The sequence below is a fragment of the Conger conger genome, chromosome 4 (genome assembly GCF_963514075.1).
Source record: "Conger conger chromosome 4, fConCon1.1, whole genome shotgun sequence".
NCBI lineage: Eukaryota > Metazoa > Chordata > Actinopteri > Anguilliformes > Congridae > Conger > Conger conger.
Window position 1 is genome coordinate 54,195,518 of NC_083763.1, and position 22,732 is coordinate 54,218,249.

The 22,732-nt window shown below is 40.1% G+C and overlaps 1 protein-coding gene across 1 annotated transcript; it reads left to right on the top strand.

The window, feature by feature from the left end:
- Positions 1-3,242: 3,242 nt before the first annotated feature.
- On the top strand, positions 3,243-13,676 carry slc35b3 (solute carrier family 35 member B3). The gene is made up of 10 exons (XM_061238738.1): positions 3,243-3,804; positions 4,183-4,410; positions 4,686-4,807; positions 5,028-5,182; positions 6,559-6,666; positions 8,449-8,546; positions 8,670-8,762; positions 9,790-9,901; positions 10,791-10,860; positions 10,977-13,676. Exons 2-10 carry the CDS (start codon positions 4,195-4,197, stop codon positions 11,125-11,127), a joined length of 1,125 nt encoding a protein of 374 aa, XP_061094722.1. The 5' UTR covers positions 3,243-3,804; positions 4,183-4,194; the 3' UTR covers positions 11,128-13,676.
- Positions 13,677-22,732: the final 9,056 nt, after the last annotated feature.

Here is a 22,732-nt window from a genome sequence, read left to right on the forward strand (position 1 = left end):
TTGGCCAACTGGTATTTCAAACTAGCCATAGCTGGATTTTACACCCAGGTATAGTTCAGATGTCATTCTCTTGGTGCCATTGCTGATAACATCATCAATAAAGACCAGTGAACCGGTTCCAGATGCAGCCATACAAGGCTGAAACCATCACTCTGCATCCACCATGCTTGACAGATGAAGGATGCAGGGTCCAGAGCAGTCTCTTTCTCCACACTCACCTTTCCATCAGTCTCTTAAAAGGTTTATTTGTGTCTCATCTGTCCATAAGACTTGTTTCCAAAACTCATCAGACTCATTTTTGTATGTTTTGCTAATTCCAATTTCACTTTTCTGTTCTTGGTGCTGATGTGAGGTTTACATCTGGAACTGTAGCCTCTGTAATTTTCCTTCCCCAGACTTCTGTGCATAGTGTCCTGCAAAACTTTCACCCCCAAAATATGGAGATCAGCCTGCTTGTTGGTTACTCCTAAGACACTTCATACTGTTGACTTTGGGAATATACAAACAAAGTTTTTCTTTACTTTCATCCTCACAATAGCATTCTTGGTTGTCATACTCACTTGGCTGTCCTCACCTGCAGTTTTCTTGTATTGTTTATAAACAAATGCTTCCAAATGATATTACCATGCCCTGAAACAATGCTTTCCATTTATTAATAATCATATATAGAGTTATTTGGTAAACCTGTGAAATTTGTCATTTGTCCCAATACTTATTCTGACTTGGAATAGAATGGCAATTTGTAATATAGTTTGATGTCTGTTTACAAAAAAACTGTTTAACAGACATTGTGAATTTTGCCTCATAATCACTGTTTGATTTGACATGCAAATTTGATTAGTACAGTGTAAAAGAACTAATTGAACACTTGTCCCAAACCTTTTCATGTAACAGTACAAAGAGTAGTAATTAATGTGAGTGGTCTTGACATACAGTAATATGAGTTACTTTTTTTTTTTTTACAAATCCCTTGTTCAAATGAGTTATCAATCATCATTATAACAACCCCAAACTATTATTTTAGAATAATAAAAAACAAGTGTGGGAAAGGTAGAATAGAAAACAGAATACATTTACTGAATCAATTATAGAATGAAACTTAATAGTGTTACATAACAGTGTTTTACAATATTAACCATCAACTGAAGGTGAACCATTTAGCCTTTAATCCACAAACTTAGACGAGACAGACTTTGTACTTTTGGATTTCATAATCTCTGTCTGGCCATTTTAAAAATGTTTTGGGAGACTTTCTAACAATCTGATATGACATTCCACAGGATAAGAGAGTCCCGTGGATCCCTTCTGTTTAGCGAATATGGGTTAATATTTCAGGCTAATGCAGGGGCTTTACATGCTTAAAGTCGCCCAATAAAAATCACTCTGTGGATTTTCTTTAAGCCTTTGGCCTTTACTGTTTTATTAAAAAAGACATCACATGGTTAAAACCTGGCCCATCAATCTGGCTGTCTGCCTCTGGAGAGAATGTATAAGTGTCTACATTGCAATGAAAATATACATTCTTTAGGTTATGTACATGGAAGTGGGTGCACAGTAGGGTATAATCACACTCTGTTGCTTTGCAACCATCAAGATCAAATGATCCAGTGACCACACTTCTCCATTATATGGGAGGATACAATATTAAAATAGTCTAGTAACTTTTTTTTTTTTTTTTTTTTTGGGGGGGGGGGGGGGGGTTAGCTCTGTTTATTGAGGAAGTAATATTTTCTTTTTAAATGGAGATCTTACAATCCACACTATTTTATAGGTTTTGTTTTATTCAGTCTGAAAGAAAGCAGAGTGTGTTACAGAGAAGGGATTCAGTTCAGAAGCTGCTAAGATTTTTTCAGATTAGCTTGCAGTCTAGAGGTGGCAGACTCTGTTGCCTGTAGCCCCCACAGTTGCTACAAGTCTATTGTACTCTAAGTGGCTTCATTTCAATCAACCAAGAGAAAAAAAATTTGTTTTACCCTGGGAAACAGGGTACTCAGTAATAAATCGTTGACTTAAATGAATCATGTAAGTGCCTGACATTCCTGGAAAAGTCTGATACTCCTGGCTTAGTTGTTTTGAATGGAAGATTTCTTAAATGTGCTAAATGAAAGGGCTTGCTTAAGCCTCACTGAAGTAAAATTAAAATGATTAAAACTTGTCCACTCATATGGATGTGCAGTGGTTACCATTTCGTAGTGCATTATCTATTTTTATGTGACATTAAACTTCAGCATTTTTGTGACAGCAAGTATCCTTTCACAACATATCCCAGTGGGTTCATAGGGTTTATGGTAAGCAGCTGAAGAAAGAGGCTGTCCTCCAAGCATTGGATGTCCAAGAAGGAAAGTAAAGAAATTCTTACTTCACTGTCATTGGCACAACGCCACTAAAATACTCCAAATGCAATCAAAAGTCTAGAATCAAAACTACATACTGAAGGCTTTATTATACCTGCACCAAGGAAGCAATTAAATACACCTGACTATTCAAAAGCAGCTGAGAAGCCAACCGTTCATTTATATTTGGACCCCACAATCTGAGTTGTTATATGTATAAAAATGGATGTGATCCTACCATCGAAATTTATGCCATATACTTCTACACACATTACCTGATATGGATGTAAATACCCTCCTTAAATTAAAGGGGACATACAGCACTTTAACGTCGCATTCCTTGCTTCGTTTAAAATCCAATGTGCTGGACTACAGAACTAAAAAAAAAAAACGTCAATACATACACAGACTACATTGTATGTGTCAGTAGGCGATTTACAACAATGTTTTGATGCCTCAACCTCGAACTACTGTCATGACTACAGTAGCTACTTCATTTAGTTCGTTGTCAAATTCGTATTACGCGAACAACTTGTAATGTAGATCGCCTAAATTAATTTGGCGATACCTTCTTTGCTGTGTTTGCGACGGTTCTTACAAAAGATTTTGATCTCAATTATTTTTGCCAGCTGTATTCACCAACACCTACCTGACATTATGTAAGTAGCTAACTTTTCTGGATTCAACAGAAAGGCATATACCGCATTTAAAATACACTGTCAACTTGTTGCAGATAGTTTTGACGGCTTTGCATAGGTTAGCTACTGTCTTGTACTAACACTGTTACATTCTCGAATGCCTCCCTATTAAATAGGAGATTTCGGGGGGAGGTTTTTTCAGCCAATTACAAACCGTTTGTCTGGGTCAGAGTTCAACTAAGAGAGGAAGTTGTTGGCTGCTGCCGGGAGACAACAGTACCAGGAAGCAAGCTTTCAGAGGAGTGCAACGTGTTAAGAATTATTAGCTCATTAACTAGATTTGGCAAAAATGTTCTGGACTAGCGATCATTCTGATTGCGTTAAAACGATCTCATCCACCGAATTAACTGCTGCTCTTTGTTTGTTATGACATTTTGTTATTTAAACGAACCATGTCAATCTTCTCCCGGAAGTGGAGCTTGTTTTTCTACTGAAGCTGGTCTGCTGCTATCAGGCTAGCCTTGATTTAACGTGTTCAACAGATTAGCTAGTTTTAACAAACCACAAAAGATAACAGTTTCCTTTCTACTTTCGAGCGTAACTGTTTTGTTGTTAAGATAAATGAAGTCGTTGTCATTGCACGGGTTAATTAAGACTTGTAGTTTAATGTCAGTCTGTCCATTGATATGCTAGCTACATGTAGCAAGCTAATTTAGCTTGCTGGGGCGCGATGAAGCCCAGGGAATAATCACTGTAATCTCATCGTTAGTTGAATTCGATATCTCGCTGTCGTACAACGTTGCTATTAAAATATTTCATTCGATTCAGCCGAGGTGAGTTCGGAAGTTGCACTGTATTTGTATTCGATGTATACGCATAGTATGTTGCATAATCATAATCATTATTATTAGCTACCAAATATGAAGTTGGCCAACAGTTGACGACTGTTGTTATGAAGGTTTTAGAGTATTACATTCATGGACCGCAAATTCAAAGTTGAGGGAATCTTTTGAAACCGTACCCATTAAACTTGATATCGTTGGCTATTAAACATTATTTGACTGTTGTATTCAACAGGCCACCTGTGTCTTTTCCATAAATACACCATGCATTCCTGTGTAAAATAATTGTGTTGTTGATCATTTAAATACTTTTGTTAAGCAATAAAAATTAGATTAGGCAGACGGTCACTGGTTTTCTTCTGTCCTTAGCTTCCAGACACGATGAGTGCCAAATTTGGACTGATTAATTACAACAGCTCCCGGAAGCACATTTCCATATCGGTGCCCTCTACGACAGAGATCATGTCCCCCCATATCAAATCTGTGGAGGAGCTGCGGGTGCTGGGCATCAACCTCAGCAGCTTCAGCACGCCCACACAGTTCTTCATCTGTGTGGCTGGGGTCTTTGTCTTCTATCTCATCTATGGGTATCTGCAGGTAAATTATAAGGGTGTGTTATGATGTTGTACATTAGCTCTGTATTTTAAGAGAGAGAAAAAAAAGTATTCATAGATACAAACATTGAATCCTCTGTGTGTGATTGACTTAATCCAAGAGTGCAACAAGGTCGAATACTCAAATACCTATTCAAGTGTGCATTTGTTGATCAGAACCAAATGGACCAATGTGGCCTATGAAGCTGCTGTTTTTTCTTTCTCTCTCTGGGTGCTAGTACTCGCTCGCATGAAGTCTAACCCATTTGTATTGTGCAGGAACTCATATTCTCAGTAGAGGGATTTAAGCCTTTTGGATGGTACCTCACATTAGTACAGTTTGGGTTCTACTCAACATTTGGACTGGTTGAACTCCAGTTCACGCAAGATAAAAGAAGGAGGTAAGCACATAGGAACCTTAACCTTAACATTGCTTTATTGGTTTCTCCCATGGTTTGTTCACTGTGAAACAACATTTACTGTACTGCAACTGTGTGACTGCAATGCCTCACACTGGGTTCAGTAGCACAGACCCGAAATATAAGATATTGTGTCTTACTGCTTTTTAGTACTGCTGTTGACAAACAATTGCTAGACTGTTTTTTCTGTTGTTCTTTACAGAATACCTGGGAAAACATACATGATGATTGCATTTTTAACAGTGGGGACTATGGGACTATCAAACACATCTCTTGGATACTTGAACTACCCCACACAAGTCATTTTTAAGTGCTGTAAACTAATTCCAGTCATGATAGGAGGGATATTTATTCAAGGTAAGGCATAGCGTCACTTGCCATTTCATTTTAGAACAATGTTAAGCAAATTTGGAGCTTTCAGTTTTGGTGATCTTTTGCATTATCTTCTGTTAAAATTACACAAAAACATGCAGCTAAAAACGAACTATTGCTGAAATTTTCTATGAAAAGGCATAAAGTCAGATTGATAAGGCTTCAGATGTTATTCTTCAATATTGACCTTTCCCCTTCTGAAATATGTATTCCCTAAGCAAGGCAAGGCCTTGAAGTTCTCCCCAGATTGCATAAGTCAGTAACTTCTAGCAATTACTATTTTTTTTTTATCTGTGTTACATGTAGCCGTTCCCCATGGGAAGGAATGGTGGCTCAGTGTAATTGAAGCATTCTTTTGTGTTGAGTTTCAACACGAGGCATTCTTTTGTGTTAAGTTTAAACACAAGACACTCCCCAGCCTCTTGGTGCTCTACCTTTCATCTCAAACAGTATTCATAAGGTTCCCTGTCCTAGCGATCAGGAGTTTTGCCGTGTAGACCACCGTCTCCTGGGAAATGAGCGCAAACCTCAAGATGTGAACCAGATCTGAATTTTTCAAAAGAGAAGGGCTTCAAAGAATGCCAGGCAACCTGCTGCGTCACCTTATCGCCCTGAAGGCATCAGGTTGTTTGGGACAACGTTTTTTAGTGTTAGTATTTACATATGTCCAGCCTAACTCTTCTCCCTCCCCCTTCTCCTGTCTTATTTGCATTTGATTCCATTAAAAAATCCAGCAGAGGTTTTTCCAGTTGTCCAGGTCCTTAGTTGATAAACTGTTTCAAAGGCTCAATGGGCTCAACCTGCAGCCAGTGTCATGGAGACCCCTCTGAACTCAGCTGATCTGAGGCAGGATGGGGTGACTTGCCTCCAGAACTATGATGCCCTTTTCATCATTAAGAAGCTCAGGAGGGCTCTTGAGATAGTCCGTTATGCTATTCTCTCCTTATTCCATCTAAATGATATCATGGCATTCAGAAAAGCCATTCATTTTCCCTACTTATATTATTATTTAAATACTCATATTAGTCATGTTATTCGTACATTTCACTATTGTTTGTTGTAACCATATCCAATTACCTGCATATTCTTTGAAGCTATTAAGATTGTGTATGATTACTGTGTCCAATTAAAGTACAAACCCACAAGCTTATTTTTGTTGCACCACACGGTATGTAGCGAGTTTTTAAATAAGGGGGAGGGGATAGGAATAGGTGTACTGTTCTCAGATTTGTTTAAAAAAAGCATTTTTAATTGTAATGCTGCACCACATTAAAATGTCCCCATGACTGTCACATCTTGCTTCTGGTAGCAGCCATTCATTTTCAAACCTTTTCACTGTAATCGTATTCTGTGTTTTACAGGGAAGCGTTACAATGTAGCCGATGTGTCCGCTGCGCTCTGTATGAGTTTGGGTCTTATCTGGTTCACTTTGGCAGACAGTAAAGTTGCCCCCAACTTTAATGTAACAGGTAAAGTATGGTTTGAATGTTTTTTAATATATTTTTTAGAACATCTGTGATGAGTTGGTGTCTTCACTATCATAAATATATGTATGAAAAAAGCATTTTTTATTCATGAGCTTGTCTCTAAATCCTGACTCAAAATATTACAATATTGCAGTGCAAATAAGACCATATAGACCAAAATACAAACTTCCACAAAAATGACATGCCTAAAATAAAATGGTTACTATTCTTGAACCCTTTTACTACAAGAATAATCATGGTCTCTTCTGAAAGGTCACCTTTGGGGGATTGTTTTCCAAGAATTACTCAAACAAAGTGGAATATTTATTTCTCACCAAAAATATTTTTTTGTTTCTCGGTGTATACAGAGGCTTGTGGCTGTGCCTGGTGCACTTTGAAACACAATAGAGCCACAGCCAACTCATTGGGTGACAAGGGGACAAATTCTTAACGAACTTAATGACAATATTTCCAAAAATGAGCATTCTGCATTGCTTTTTCTAAGCTATGTCAGGGCAGGTTTCCAAAAAGAATGTAATTAGATGTTCCCTGATATGAAATCAGGTCAAGTTACTGGAAAATGCCCTCTAATGTGGAGTGAAAGGTGTTTTCACTGTCCTCCTCAGAAATATTTTGAGAAATATAAAATTTTGTTGTAAAACATCAACCTTTTTATTCATAAAGAACTGTTTTTGCCAGTGCATAATGGTCTCAGCCTGCGTCTTTATGGTCTATTAATGCTGATGAAAAAATGTGTGTTTTATGCAAGCCAAACAAACTGTGCACCATTGGAAACTAATAAATACCTAATCAAGTGCTTTGAGTATATATGTGCCTTTATGATGATAAGAAAATGCTGCACATTTTCTCATTCTATTCATATATTATCATATATAATTATATATTATTATATATTTTTAGAAAAAAGTAGTCCACGAAGGATGACATTCTTAAAAGTGGGTTACAGAGTTTATAACTGTTTTGTAAGTTCAACTATTTTTTCAACAAATGTTCACATAACAGAAAACATTTTCACTCGGAATTCAATGTAGCCTTCATTTTTTATATGAAAACCAAAGTTGAGGTTGAATGGAGTGTATAATGAGAGATTTAGTTTGTGGCAAAGAAGTCTGGGTATGACTATTTTGTCATATATATATAACTTTGTTTGTACAGAGCATTAATTCTGAAATTATAAATGGCGTGAAAATATTCAAGCCCGTGGCGATTCAAGCTAGCATATTGTCACTCGAGACTAAATTACCTCTCCAGTAATACAGTAAACAATGCCGGAGAAGAATGAGCCGAAATGGACGTTACCTTCACTGCGGTTTATGACCTTGAATGTACAGTTTGTGTCGTCGTAAAAAAACAATTGATATGCATAAAAATTCCTGTGGTGAAAAGACGGTGGTTGATTTTAATATTGAAATCTGGGCTGCAAAGGCAAGGAAAACACAAGTCGAACACTAATGAGGACTCTGCCTCCAGCTTGAATATTAAAATGATGGGTCGTGTTCGGTATGAGTGTGGAATGGTTTCCGAGGGTCTGTTCAACATGTTCCTCTTTATATTAATGGGGAATTAATTAGGGACCTATCGCTGTCCGTACTTTAAGAGTGCGAGATGTAACCCGCGCTGCGGAGAGCGTTGTTTAACGTCGCTGAACATTTTTTAACGTAGAGGCAACAGAGAGACGGAGGTGGATGAGGCCTCCTCACGGTGCTGAATGGTGAATTCTCAGCGTGTGACAGATTTGCTCTGTTTGCATCTGCGGTCTCTCAGGAGTGATCCTCATCTCGATGGCCCTCTGTGCCGATGCTGCTATCGGAAACGTGCAGGAGAAGGCCATGAAGCTCCATAACGGCTCCAACTCGGAGATGGTAAAACCTCTCATAACGCCTTTCACCCTGTGACTGGAACCCTAACCTCTGCCACCCACATTTTTACTCTTGTGTCACAGAGCATTTTGACTTCTGACCTGAGTGTCTTGGCTTCTGTTCCAGGTTTTATATTCCTACTCTATAGGATTTCTCTACATATTGACGGGTCTGTTTTGTGTGGGTGGACTGGGACCAGCCGTGGCCTTCTGCTCTCAGGTGTGTGAGCTCTTTTGTTGCCAATGTTTCTTTTGCAGTATTGGTAGCCCGCATGATGTGCAAATTTCCATTGGCCAATCACAGTAAACAGTGGAATGTGTTTTGGTAATTTCATCCAACCAGACCTCTTTAGATTCTCAGGGGAGAGATGGTATGTAAGAGAGCTTATAAGGCCACATTTAAAATGTACATGGTCATTTGTAATAAATAATTCTTAAATAATTCTAAGATAAGGCTACCCAATTCTGTTCCTTATTTCAACCCTATTAATGAACACCTGATTCTACTAATTAGCAGCTGCAGCTCCATGAGATTCTCTAGCTGTTCAAATATGTGTTTGGGTTGGAGTGAAAACTACAGGAGCAGGATTGGGCAGTCCTGTTCTAATGTTTAGTTGATGTTGTCTGTGGTATTTGCTGTCATTAGAGGTTTCCTTTAGTACTATAGAAACAAAAAATTGAATTTCTTGTATCAATGAAGATGTTTTGTCAAAGGCATTAATAACATTTCTGGTTGCTAGGATTTTCGTTTAGTTTTTTCAGAGCATACATTTTTCCCCAATGTCCAGCTTTATTGTAATAAAATGGTTTTTAAAAAATTCCTACCATTGTACAGCTTTGAACTCATTTTCATTCAAAGAAATGTAGACATACAATCAGCTAACCAATAGGATAAAATGCATACGTACATATAACATTTGTAACCAGCCAAGAGGTTGACAACTCTTAATTTTTTAACCATGTGGATATATTAGATTTCATGTTTTTGGAGAATTCATTTATATATTTGAAGTATTAAACATATAAAAAAGAGATTGAGAACTGTGGAATCTACTGCATATTCTGATTTGTGTGTGTGCGCACATGAGAATTTTCACCCTTCATAATTATATGTGTGGATATCTACATGCTGCTGTATTACAGAATACAAAATAAAAACCTTGAGGTAATTTCACACACATTCCCACTAACTTCTCACAATATGCATTGACAGAAAAATCTATGTTTGTTTTTTTGTTTTTCATCAGCACCCAGTGAAGACCTATGGTTATGCCTTCTTCTTCTCCCTGACGGGATACTTTGGCATTTCTTTTGTTCTTGCATTGATCAAACTCTTCGGAGCTCTTGTAGCAGTTACAGGTGAGTCTAATATTTACATAATTCACCGCCTAGAAGCTGAACGGCGCCAGCTCTTTAACGCTTCCGTCAAACAACTGTCAAAATGCCAAAGACTGCATACAATGAAACTACTTCAACTGGGAGAATCTTCTTCATATCACTCAAATTGTTATTGTATGTTCAATTTACGATGTGGATTCAGCATGCATCCTAGTATTAATATGTGAACCGTATATTCACAATATAGTTTTAATGTTTTTAAACTTACAAGCTAGCACTGGCATTTTGTTCGGCTACTGAGACCACACAGCCGTTTATAACCATGTCTTGACTTTAATGATTTTTATGTCTCAATGTCGAAGTCAGTTTTAAGATATAGTTTTAAATGTTTAAAATATAAAATGATGAGGTAGTAACAGAGTTTTGTGTCATTTGGAGGCTAGCCAGCTTATCACCATTCATGAGTCATCTGGCTAATAACCACATCAGCTGCGTTTGTGGCTATGTTTATGTAGCTATTCAGTTTAATCTGATTCTATCAGAAATGTATTTGTTGTAAAAATATAGTTTTAAAGGGTTTGTACATAAGATGACATGGTAGCCCCGGAGTTTCCTTAGCCCCGTGTCGGTAGTGTCCCAGCCTGAAGTAACTACCATCTCACAACAAAACATTGAAGTCCCTTTTCTCCAAAATATGGGTTGGCGCCACTCAAAACTCCTTTGATATCTGGAATAGCAAGATAACTTTGGTGTCCTTAGAAAGCTTGCATTCTCCTCTTTCGAATAGTTTCTATAACTCAAAATACGTTTTGGGGTCAATGCGACAGATTTTGATAGTGCAGGTCACATTAAGGTATGGTGAATATTTTTGCTTTGAATACTAATGCTGCTGTATTTCTGTATTTTTTAGTGACGACAGGGAGAAAAGCAATGACAATCGTGCTGTCATTCATTTTCTTTTCGAAGCCTTTTACTTTTCAGTAAGTATCCTTTTATTCAATTTTTTTTGTGGTTGTTTTTAAGCTACTGAATATGCAGAGGTAGATTCCTGCAGTTCTAAGACCCAGTTTCTTCCTCCTCCTTCCCCCTGCTGCAGGTACATATGGGGCGGCCTGCTCGTGTTGTTCGGCATATTCCTCAACATTTACAGCAAAAACAAGGACAAAATGAAACTGCCGTCCCTGGCCGACATCAGGAGCCATATGTCGTCCGGGAAGAGGGGGAGGCTGATGTCTCAGGACGTGTAGACAGCTGCCCCCGATGATCGCAGCGGAGCCTCTGGTTGGTTGGCTTCTGGAGAGGCGAGGTCGGGTGCGCCACGGAAACATTCCTGCTGAGGTAGAACAGGAGCACCTGCTGGAGGCTCCAAAGGGAACGGCCAAAGAGCACGGCCTTGCACACTAACCGTGACTTCACATTAAAGCTAGCCTGAAATAAAGGGGGCTGAGCATCTGTTTAAACAAGACGCTTTTCTCCATTGATGAAGCTACATAAAAAATGGTAGCACAGAGTCATATTACGGACAATGTTTTGTCACGTGTACGTCCGAAATGGTCAAGTTTTTCCTCTTCAACTACTGTCTTACATTCACGGCTTTAGTTAATTTTTTTTATTTATGACTTCGATCATGTCAAGGAAATGTAGATGGAAAGATCTAGAAGAGCCTGGCCGTGCTCTCACGTGTATCGAAGTACCGTAATCACGATATTCCACAAACCGTTTGTTTTGGTGAAAGGGTTGCTGTTCTTTATTTTTTTTCTTTATTTTTTTTTCCTCATTGGAATCAGAAAAGGGGGGGGGAAGTTAATTCAAGGAGTTTGATGTGTTTTCATAAATGTCTTGTAAGCAGCTTACCAGCCGTTTCTTATCCGTTGGCTGCAGAAAGAGGAGTTGAATTCCTGCCAAGAAGCTTCTCAGATGTTTACCCATCAGATGGCCCCGGGCTTGTTTGATTAGTAATCCTGGAATAAGATAGCACTAGAAAGAAAACAAACACTGTTCAAAGGCCTTGGCTTTAGACCTAATTTAGATCGGCGGTGCATTACGTGGGCGTGTGATGTCGGGGGACATCCTGCCGGCGGCGGAAGAGTTGGAATCGGGACCCTCCGGGCGTTATTACTGCATGTCTCGGACAACACCCTCCGCCATTTTGTGAAGCGCACAGGGGGCCTTGTCAGTCAAGCAAAAATCAGGAGGGGGGGAACAGCAAACGACCAAAAAACGATTGTAATAGTGGTTATTTTGGGAACAATGGAGCAGGCTGCTTTTGGAAACTGTTGACTAGCACACGGAATAAGACTGAATACGAGTCATTTTAAAAAAGGAAAAGGAAAAAAAAAAAACAATGTGTTGAATGAATGGGCTTTATTTTTCTGTACTGTTGAATTTATTGTTCAGGTTTAACTACCGTGTCCTTGATAATGATGAAGGAAGAAGTTTGATGTTTGTTGAACATAACATCTGAAAGCAAGCAGAATGGAATATATAAAAATGTAAATAGCTGTATAGGAATAGGTTTTTTGATACCTGGGGCATGATTGTTTGCAGATTTGACATCTCACTGAAGAACCGATATTGAGAAATGCATAGAGATCAAGACGTCTAACCTCATAAAGATAAGCAAATGCAATGTTTTGTATTACACAAAGGACCCTTGGATATTTATGCGCTATAGCCATGTATTATATGCATGCGCAAACAGACATGTAATGTAAACATAAGAGTCGCATGAATTGACAGGCATACGTTGTAAACTTGTGTCCTCCTTGGGTCAATTGGCTTTGTATGAAAGGAATTTAAATGAAAGGACGAGAAGCACTTATCGACAACGGGATCTTATCTGCCTCCTCTTCTTTCATTAGCCACTTACAAACTCAAAATCTGCCAGGCTGTGTGCATTACATTCACCAACTCCAAACTCACATTGACCCAAAAGCTGTATTTCATGCATACAGTAGCTAATCTAATCATCCTACTGTAACGACTCGCTAACAATTAAGATCGACCGCTAGGGATCGTTTTGAAAAATCGTTTTCGGAAAAAATGCTGCTCCCAGCTCACGGTATTAAAGGGACGGTGATAATTTTGGAGTTGTCCTTTGGAATATATGATGTACAGGTGCTAATTGCCCTCTGGTGTGTGGCTTAATGTAAAATTTCAATATTTGCCAGCTCTGTAGGGGGCGGAATATTGCGGTGTTCGTGGGGTAGCGAAAGACGCGAGAATGTTACAAGCTGACACCCTGGCAGGAAGCTCAGTGCAGGGCAATTAGTCATTTAGTATTTCATAAAAGCTGGCAGCTCCTCAACACTGACAAACTGACAGATTCTTCTCAAGGGTCCAAAGGCTTGCAGCGAAAACAGCAGACATGCAGGATGTGTCACAGCATTTGATCTCGACATGACAAACGTTGGAATTCAGTTTATTTTTTTAGTAAGATGTACAGAAACTATGGGTAATTGAAGGGGGGGTTCATATGTCTCGTGTGCTTGATTTGGGTTTTATGAGAATGTATTACTTCACCATGTTTCTTAATCTATGGCGGCGATGTAGACGTGCTTTGTCTCCAAAGAGTTTGTCAATGAGGGAAATGATCTGGAGGCAAACATGACTGTGATGGCTTGGAAAAGCCAGTGGAGGTGTGAACATGAATATCGGTGCACATAAACCATGCTAAGACCCCTATAAACGCCTCACAATCTTGCCTGTAAATGCTACAGGAATAGTATAACAGTTAATTTAATGAATTGGTAACTATTGTTGGTTCTATATTTTAATAAAAATACTTGTACAACTATCCAGCTTTTGTCTACAATTGTATTGGCATTTAGGTTGTAATTCTATTAAGAGTGGACGTTTTTTCCCGTTTAATTATAAGATTTCAAATGTGTTTTCTGGTGGTTTGAAAATGCTGTAGAGCACAAACTGTTCTCCCTTCCTGTAGGCTCTCTGGAACATTATTGGCCTACAAACCCCAGGTGACCCCAGGCTAACAAAACCATTTGTCCTTTAGTGCTGTGAGAACACACTCAGTCTGAAACAATGCAGGCTCAACCCAGTGTGACATAGTGAGCTCCATTTTTTCAGTGCGCTATTTTTTACTTCTACAAAAAAGGTTCAAAATCTGTTTCTTTTGCACAGACCTTTCCCAGACTATAAGCCCAAGCTGATTGGTTTTAATTTCCCATTGAAAAAACACATAAAGACTTAAAAGCTGTGTAGCTCCATTAGCTTCAAGTGCATTAAGAAACAGTAAACCAATGATTTATAGCGACGCAGCAGATACAAATTTGTAATTATGCTTTTAATAATCGTCTCGTGCATCTTTTGTCTCCAACTGAGTTATGACCTATTCAGCTGTAAGCTGCTTTTCCGTATGTATTCAACGGCAATTAGTAATAGCTCATTAAAACAGTGTTTGTGGAAACAATGTCACCAAACATTTCCTCATGAGAGATTCCTCTCACACTGGATTACGAGCTTCGTGAAGTCATTATTCCAATCAGTCAAATTTGCATGGGCTTTTTTTTCCCCCTACCAGACACGCAGCTTGAGCGAAGTCAATATTATGCTTCATCATTTTGATTAAACAAATTCATTTATGCTACCAAAAGGTGTGCTGCTACTTTTGTCCAAAACAAATGGCTTTCGCATCTCCGTTGATGGTTATTTCTAGAACCGAGCCATAATACTCTTTTCTTTCTTGCCTGAGTTGATTTAAAGAGCTCTTTCAGCTCATGGAAGGCATCAGAATGTGATCTTGGGCAGTGTACCATGCATTGTTTTCAATGTCAGGAATAGGGGAGGCATCCTTTATCAACAAAGTTGTGAGCTTCATCAAAGCCAACATTTGTGCAGAGAATGGGTCTGACACAAAACTCTCTCTCCCTCTTTCTCTCTATCGCTCTCTTTCTCTCGCCTTCTCTCTGTCTCTCTCTTTCTCTCTCCTCTCCCTCACACATGCACACACTCTTATTAATGCCACCCACTTCCCTAGGTTCAGTGACCTCTGCGCTATTTCGCTGGCCCCCTGTAATAAATAATGGGAGGTGTCTGAAGCTCATCACAACAGCAAATAGGGTGGTATATAACATGTCGTCCTCTTCAAATTGCCACAGCGGGGAGGTCTGGCAGCCCATTCATTATGGCCGCTGGTTCAGGGGGAAAAAGGCTTTTTCGTCCTTGGACCTGAGATGAGCGCAGTCTGTTGAATTCACAGGGAAGGCCAGGCTGTTCGGCGCCGGATTCGAATTCCGGACTGTCAATAATTGACCAAAGTGGGCTACTAAGTTATCCGCTTCCCCTTTTGGAGAAGCACGTGGATGAATTGGTGCGTTAGCACGTTATCAGTAGAACAGTTAAAAAGAAGGGTGGCCAGTGGACAGCTGCAAAATAAAGAGATGGAGCACATCACATAACATGGTGCAGAGAAAATTATTTTATACAAGAAGAGTTTATATAAATCCCTGTTTTGCTGTTATGTTTTGGTAGGAAATAGCCATGGCATTTATAGTATTATGATCACGCTATGTATCTTACAACAGCGGGCTATGATCTGATAATGCCAAGAAGCCCGTTATTGTGGAGCCTCCTTATAACACGGACCACCTGCCTACAGCAAGCCCTTTTCCCAAACTCATTACCACACTCCTGCTTCAACGTGAAACAATCTTAATATGAATGCCATCTGTTTACAAGGGACATATTTTCCAAGCCCCGGGGCAAATGTTTATCGTCTCCACTGTAATTCCTGTAAGAATGCAAAACGTATCAATAATTGCAGTAATAATTAGCGTGGTGTAGTAAACTTAGCAGGAGAAGTGTGATGATCCATAATTGCATCTGTTCTCCGACAATAAAAAATTAATGTCCATACGCGGATCATAGCTTTACTGTATGTTGTTGGAAATTTACTGTGCTGTTAAAAACAGACGAGACCTTGGCGGTGCACGCAGGAATTCTTCCAGACAGCTGTCCTCTGTTTCCCTATTTCTGTAACCAGACCCTACTGGAGCTGGCACTGTGGGTGTGTGTGTGTGTGTGTGTGTGTGTGCGTGTGCGCATGTGTGTGTGTGTCTGTATACTGTATGTGTGTGTGTGAGTATATATTTGAGTGCACGTGTGTATGCACATATGTGCATGTGTGTATTTGTGTGTATGTACTGTGTGTGCATGTGTGTGCATGTATACAGTATGTATGTGTGTGTGTGCATGGGTGTGTGTGTGTGTGTGTGTGCATGTGTGTGCATGTATACAGTATGTGTGTATGCGTGTGTGTGTGTGTGTGTGCATGGGTGTGTGTGTAATGTGTACTGTTAAAGTGTTTATGTTCACAAATGATGCCAGTGATGATGTTACCTTCCATTTGTGTATTGTGCCTTTCACCCAAGGATGCCACAGTCACTGTGGGTGGAGCTGTGGTTAATCATCCACCACTTAAGACTCGCACTAGTGATGTAGATATGCCTTTCTGACCATACTGTCACACTGTCAGCAATCAATCAAAATGTTGAGAGGTTGTCAGATTGAAAGAGAAGAGCATGGTATCTGAGCAAGATAGAAAAATCAGTAGAAAAAGCTGTTTTGAGTGGTGGTGCAGAAAAGTGTGATACTTTTCTCTGAGTACCTCACAAGGTATGAGCCTTGTGCCCTGCTTTCCAAGACCACCTCTGCAAATAACCCATAATGTAACTTTTACGCTTGCAATACATATTGACTTTCATCCTTAAATGGGTATCCATTTACTTCTAATGCTAGTCAAAGTGATATTGGTTATGAGTGCCATGTAGCTGACTGTAAGTCTTGGATCTGTCGTCATAGCACTACCTCTCTGAAATAATCTTCAGAGTCATCTTTCTTTCATATCGTTCTTCTGGATTGATCTCTCTGAAAGGGATTTCTCTTTGGTGTAGCAGCTTGTGGTGATTATCTGCTTAAATGCTTATTTAGACCATTTTACGCCTAAGTTATGTCAACGGTCCATTGTTACGTGAGTGTCGGGCCAGCATGTGTTTAAATAAAGCATGAGATGAATCTTTCACCGCAGATTTGGCCTGTCAGCGCCCAGCAACAACACAGGAAAAATGAGGTCCATACACTTCCTTCTTGTCAGGACTCAACAGCTTGAGCAGAGCGAATATTCTGCAGTCACTCATGAAAAGAAATTTTTAATAATAAATATCTAATAATTAATGGGCTGGTGGCTGCAGTTGTCTTCGGGGCATAATATCTAATTTCCTCGCAATGTTTCATATTCTTACTTCTTCACGCTGCAACAGTCTATCATTAAAGCCAAATGCAGGTTTCTATCACTTTTATTTATTTTTCAAATCAACGTATAAATCAGTGCCAGGCCTTGTTACAGATGAATTCCAATAAATTACGAGCGCTGGACAAATTCGGAATGTTAAACACTCCTCCTCTTGTACCGCAGTGCCGGAGCCCTCTGGGTCCGATCTGCTTGTGTGGAAATCTCTCGCAAAGCCACATATTTAATTATACGCTACTTAAATAATGCACGGCGCGTTTTTTAATACGCAAAGTAAAAACGCTTTCGATTTATACACGCGCTGTGGCTTCGCCGTGCTCGAAAGGGTCGGCTCTGCTCTCCTCTCCCCTCTGCGGCCTAGCTGCTCTCAGTCTGTTCCCGGAGCGCGGCGAGGACCGGACCTCTCTTCCCGTGATTTTCCATTATCTCCGGGTCAGTAAACAAGAGGATAAAGGTGGAAAAAGGAAGATGGAAGATGGTAGGACAGGTACAGTGGGGGGTGGGCGGAAGCACTGGCCATTGCTTAATTCGCCTTTCCTCGAGAAAACAACGCTGCCATGTTGGATCCCGCGCCATCCGGAACAACCGGGGAGGGGGGTCATCGTGGGGAGCGTGGACCTCTCACATCCGCGACTGCGCGGTAGCTTGATACCCGCCTAACGTAATCGTGACCATCAGCACGGAATATGCTGCCGCCAAGGCCTATAACATCAGAGCGCACCTTTGTTCTGACGCCGGGTGACATCCATATGTGCCGAGGCAAGCGGCCGCAACACAACACCCGGGTTGAGGGAGATCGAGCCTGACAGTGTTCAGAAGCAGGGACTCCTCCACGGCTAGGTGGAGTCACCTTCGGAGACGGTAGGGAGAATAACAAGCGTTGCCGGGGAAAGAACGGGAGATGAAACCTTGCCCTGTTTGCGGAAGCCAGAGAACTAGCGGTGGTAAACAACGGAAACGGGAGTACACAGCTGGTGAGAGTGCGCCTGGGAATATACTGTAGGTTTGTCTCGATAAATGAATGTAAACAAGAGAGAGTTGAGCCAACCCTGGTGTAAAATCCAGCTTTGACCAGCTTAAAATGACCAGCTGTTTCAAAGCATAGCTTGAGCTGGTGGAGCCATGTTGAGTATGGAGCTGGTCTAACTGGTCAACCAGCTACTAGTTTCGAAACCTAGCTTGATCTGTTTTTTTCAGCAGGGTACACATCTACTCTAAGGGAAGCACTGTGTGTGTTTCACTGCTGATTTGGGGAAGGGCAGGTGGGGTTCAATCAGTATAAACATACAGTCTGTCTTCATAGATACTCATTCATTTCTATGTTAAATGCTTTCTTATCGTGTGGCCTAATCACTTTGCTTATGTCAGAAGAAACACTGAGGGCCCAGGATTATTGGGCAGGAGTTGGAATCCCTACTGCTTAATTTACATTTTGAAATGTATTACTTTCCCATTTTCTTGTCTTTATTAATTTTACACACACAAGAGTGAAAAAAAGTATGTTTAATTTTGGATTTAAAGAAATGTCAAGCAATGATAAATGCACTTGTGTGTGTGTGTGTGTGTGTGGTGAATTTGAGTGGTTGTCTCTGTGTATCAACATGTGTGTGTGAGAGAGAGTTAGAGAGAGGCACATCCCAGCATGTGGCTACTGAAAAACAATAGACAGTAGCATATTCAATCATACACTATTTATGTATGTTCATTTACATACTTATTGGTTAATAGGTATTTCTTTCTCATGGGGTAGCTCATGAATAAGTGACACTGCTGTATGCCTTAAAACACATTTTCCGTCCTTATATTTGGTAAATCTGCCATAAAATGCTGGAAATTTTGGGTTTGATCAGCGGTCACATTCAGCGGTTTTGGGGAAATCAAATTAAAAGCATGTAATGATCACAGAGCATCATGTGTCTCAGGAACCATGATGAAAAATATTGATGTCACAATTTGACGAGCAGACAGCGTGACAAGAACACGTGGCTCAAAGTGTATTTTCCAAGTGCTCTCTGTATTTTCATGATTCAAAATAACAAAAGCACAAATAGCCTCATCTAAAAGCCTTTCGCAATAAAAACCTGCTGCAATTACAGCCTCCTGTTGCTGCCTAGATCATTCCGGAAGGCAGCTCAAGAAGACAGGGCTTGTACTGATCTTTATTTTTTTCAGTAGAAGCATCAAGTCTGCTGCAATGATGGGGGACCTTATTGCCCTGACCCCAACCAAGTAACACACTGACACCAATGTAAACGCATTTATTATGAATGTGAATGCTTTTTTTTATTATTCTTAAATATGTGGACCTACACCTATGTACGCCATACAGAGTTGGGGTTCTGTTTAGTTTTACTTCAAGTTTTTGTCAATTCAGGAAATTAATTGGAATTGAATTAATTAATTGGAAAAAAACATCATGTGCATTTTTATAGAGCCTGGTCGCACACTAACTTGTTACTAACTGAATTTCAGTTCATTTGCTGAGTCGAAATGGAATTGACATGGAAATTAAATTGACATTGAAATTAATGAAGCATGTTTGTGAAAGTTGCTTGTCTGTTCCATGCCAACATATGGCCTCATGCCAATAAAACACTCATTGTTTCTCAGAATAGGGTATTTTAACCAATTCGGAAAATCAGGTTGCTGATCAAACAATGAAAGTGAAAACAAAATATAGACCAATAGAAGTGGACATTTCCGTTATCATTTGCACAGTTAATATTTTAAATGTATAATTATATCACATTTACGATGCTCACCTTTCCGTATTGCAGCTTTGAAACGGATGTTCGTTTTTTGAAGTCTAGAACAAAACAGAAGGCTGTTGCTTTAATAAAAACAATAAATAATCCAGTTGTCTGCAGCGACAAACGCAAAGCAATTTAACGCATCAGTGGCGGTTGCCTATTAATTTGTGTAGAAAGAGGGGAGCCTAGGAGGGGAGATTTGAGGGACAACACGGCTGCATTATGTATCGCTTCGAAAGCAAACAAGCAACACAGACGCAGTCACTTTTTTTAATTATAAGGCTGTTTCCCGCAATGTAAACGCTAGCATGGGAGAGGTATATTACGGTAAATTAATGAAACGGTTTGGAGATAGAGACCCATATGCGCGTGTCCTCGGGGTGTTGCATCAATAACGGCAGCCCCGGGGCACGTTTCCGTGCTTTTCCTATGCATACATTTAAAATCTGTGTATTCGGTAATTAGGTACAAAGCATCTGACCCTCCTTTTCCAAAACAGATCTGTCAAAATGCAGTAAACCATGGTGGCTGGCTACGCTGGAGCGGGTCCAAGTGCACTAAATCCTATGGTACTTGGACGGAAACCAAATTTGGAGTCCCCGTTGCCACAGAGGCACACTTGGCTGGTTGCTTGGCGCCAAAAAAAAAAAAAAAAAAAAAAAAAAACCTTCGCTCGTGGTCATTTAGGAATCCTCTGACTGATCCCGGAGCATGGGGACGAGATGGAGTGCTTCTCGGAGGGCATGGTGGAAAGACCCGATTTGGGGGGGAGCGGTGCCATAGGGGAACGTAATGGGAGACCGAGATTGCCCAGATGTTACTCAAATCATTAAATACATGTAAACAGACGGGCGGGGAGGGGAATGCGTCGTGCTCGACGGTGTTGTGCGATGGTACCCTATAAAGACTGGAGACAGCCTTGGAATTCACACTCTTTTCGTGAATTTGTGTTATCTTTTATTACCTGCAGTAGCACGTCGTAAATCTGCATGTGCCTTACCATGCATTTTGCCCTCAGAAAAGAGCGTAGCCTTGAAAGGATGGTCCTTTTTAAAGAGGGGGGTGTATGACCTGCTTGAAACAAAGGATGGATCCATGATGGAAGGCCCTGCTTTCAGGGCTAGGATATGAACTGTTGTACAGCAATACACAGGAACTAGATGCTAGTTGCAAATTAGGAATTACTCTATCAGGTAGCTTCACCTTCTTACTGAATTGAAGCCTTCAAAATGCTGAATTATATCATACAGCAAGCTGTACAAGGTAGTCTACTGAAGAAGAATAATGTACTTTGAGGTCACGGTGATCCACAATCTGACTAACCATAATATCAACCAGCACCATGTCATGACTGCTTGGCATATATATATATATGCGTAAATGTATACGTAAACAAAAACCTACACACTATGATAGTCAGCGATGTCCCCTGGTCCACAATCGTTTCGTTTCCCAACCCCCCCCCCCCCTTCTCCCATCAATTATTCCTCAGACTCGGTCAGTTCCGTCTCCTGCACTGAGGATCCCAGTACCGCACCGACGGTGAGAATCAGCTTCCCGCTGGTCTCTGCCACGTGGTTGTGAAGGTTCCCTCACTGGCGCCCCGCTCAGGCCAAGATCGGCACGTCACGTCACGTCGAACACATCCCCGCCCGTATTCCGATATCCGGACAGCGCCTCCCCTCTTTTCAAACAAACCGACGTAGACATAAAGAACATGCTAATCAGTGGAGTTTATGTGGGGCATTGTTCATTATCATTACAGCCCATCAATGTTACTCACTGCGCGTTATTGTCAGGGGGAAGTTTGAGACTAATGTTCGGCGGGGTTGACGGCCGGCTGTTTTTTTTTTTTTCTCCCTCCCTCTTCCAGGGGAAAAACAGTGGCATTGAAATCTCACGTCTGCGGTTTCCTGCACTTAATTAATGGGTCCCCGTCTAGTTAGCGGTGCCACTTGTTCCACAACCGCAGTGGAGGAAGGGTAAGAGGGGTTGGGGCAAGGCTCGTCTCTGTTGCTGCAGGCCTTTAGATGCGAGCCACTTGGTTTCCCACTATTTTTAACTAAATTCTTTTATGGATAGATAAATCTGATTTTATGCAAGAAAGGTCTCCTGGGTTTTAATTAACTGGAGGTCACGCTACAGATCTATCAAAAAAAAAGAAAAGGGAGAGCAAGAAAAGAGAGTCGTCTAATTAATACGGTTTAATTAAACCTTTGCAAAATACATTAACAGTAACTGAATTTTATTTTTTTTTTTTTGTGATGAAAAAGATTTTAAAGCCTAATTGTAAGGTAAGCCCTTTATGACCCTGTTTGTGGGTAAATTAGGATTTTGCATTTTCATGAGTGTAAATTATGTTTTCATTAATATATTCATCGACAGCAGCAGCCTTTTTGCACAAAGTGTGATAGCAAGTGCACAGGACTGAAAACATTGACATTAATTAAGGAGCTCCGTTCGACAAATAATATTGTACTCGAGTAAAATAGAAGCTTTTACTAACCAAAATGCACACTAAAAGACTGAGATAGTCTACAAAGATGATTAACATACTGCTGATAATATAATATAGTGAAATCTGCTCATAAGCATATCAGATGGAGAGATAACCCGGATGCAGTGATACATTATGCAGGAAGGAACTGTTCCAATTCAAATGTAGTTTAAGTGCTCTGCCTGTAATAATAAGCACTCGGTTTCAAATAAAGATTTTAAGACCAGTCACAATATAAAATATTCATAAGAATGCACAATCTATTACTGCCACGTTGTGCTTTTTCCATTTCTCCTCAGAATAATAAATGAGCTAATAAAAGGCATTTTAGTTTGAAA

Coding starts and splice junctions, on each gene's coding strand:
- slc35b3 (XM_061238738.1), top strand. CDS start 4,195: ATGAGTGCCAAATTTGGACTGATTAATTACAACAGCTCCCGGAAGCAC. Junction 8,547..8,669: donor ACGGCTCCAACTCGGAGATG/GTAAAACCTCTC, acceptor CTTCTGTTCCAG/GTTTTATATTCCTACTCTAT. Junction 8,763..9,789: donor CCGTGGCCTTCTGCTCTCAG/GTGTGTGAGCTC, acceptor GTTTTTCATCAG/CACCCAGTGAAGACCTATGG.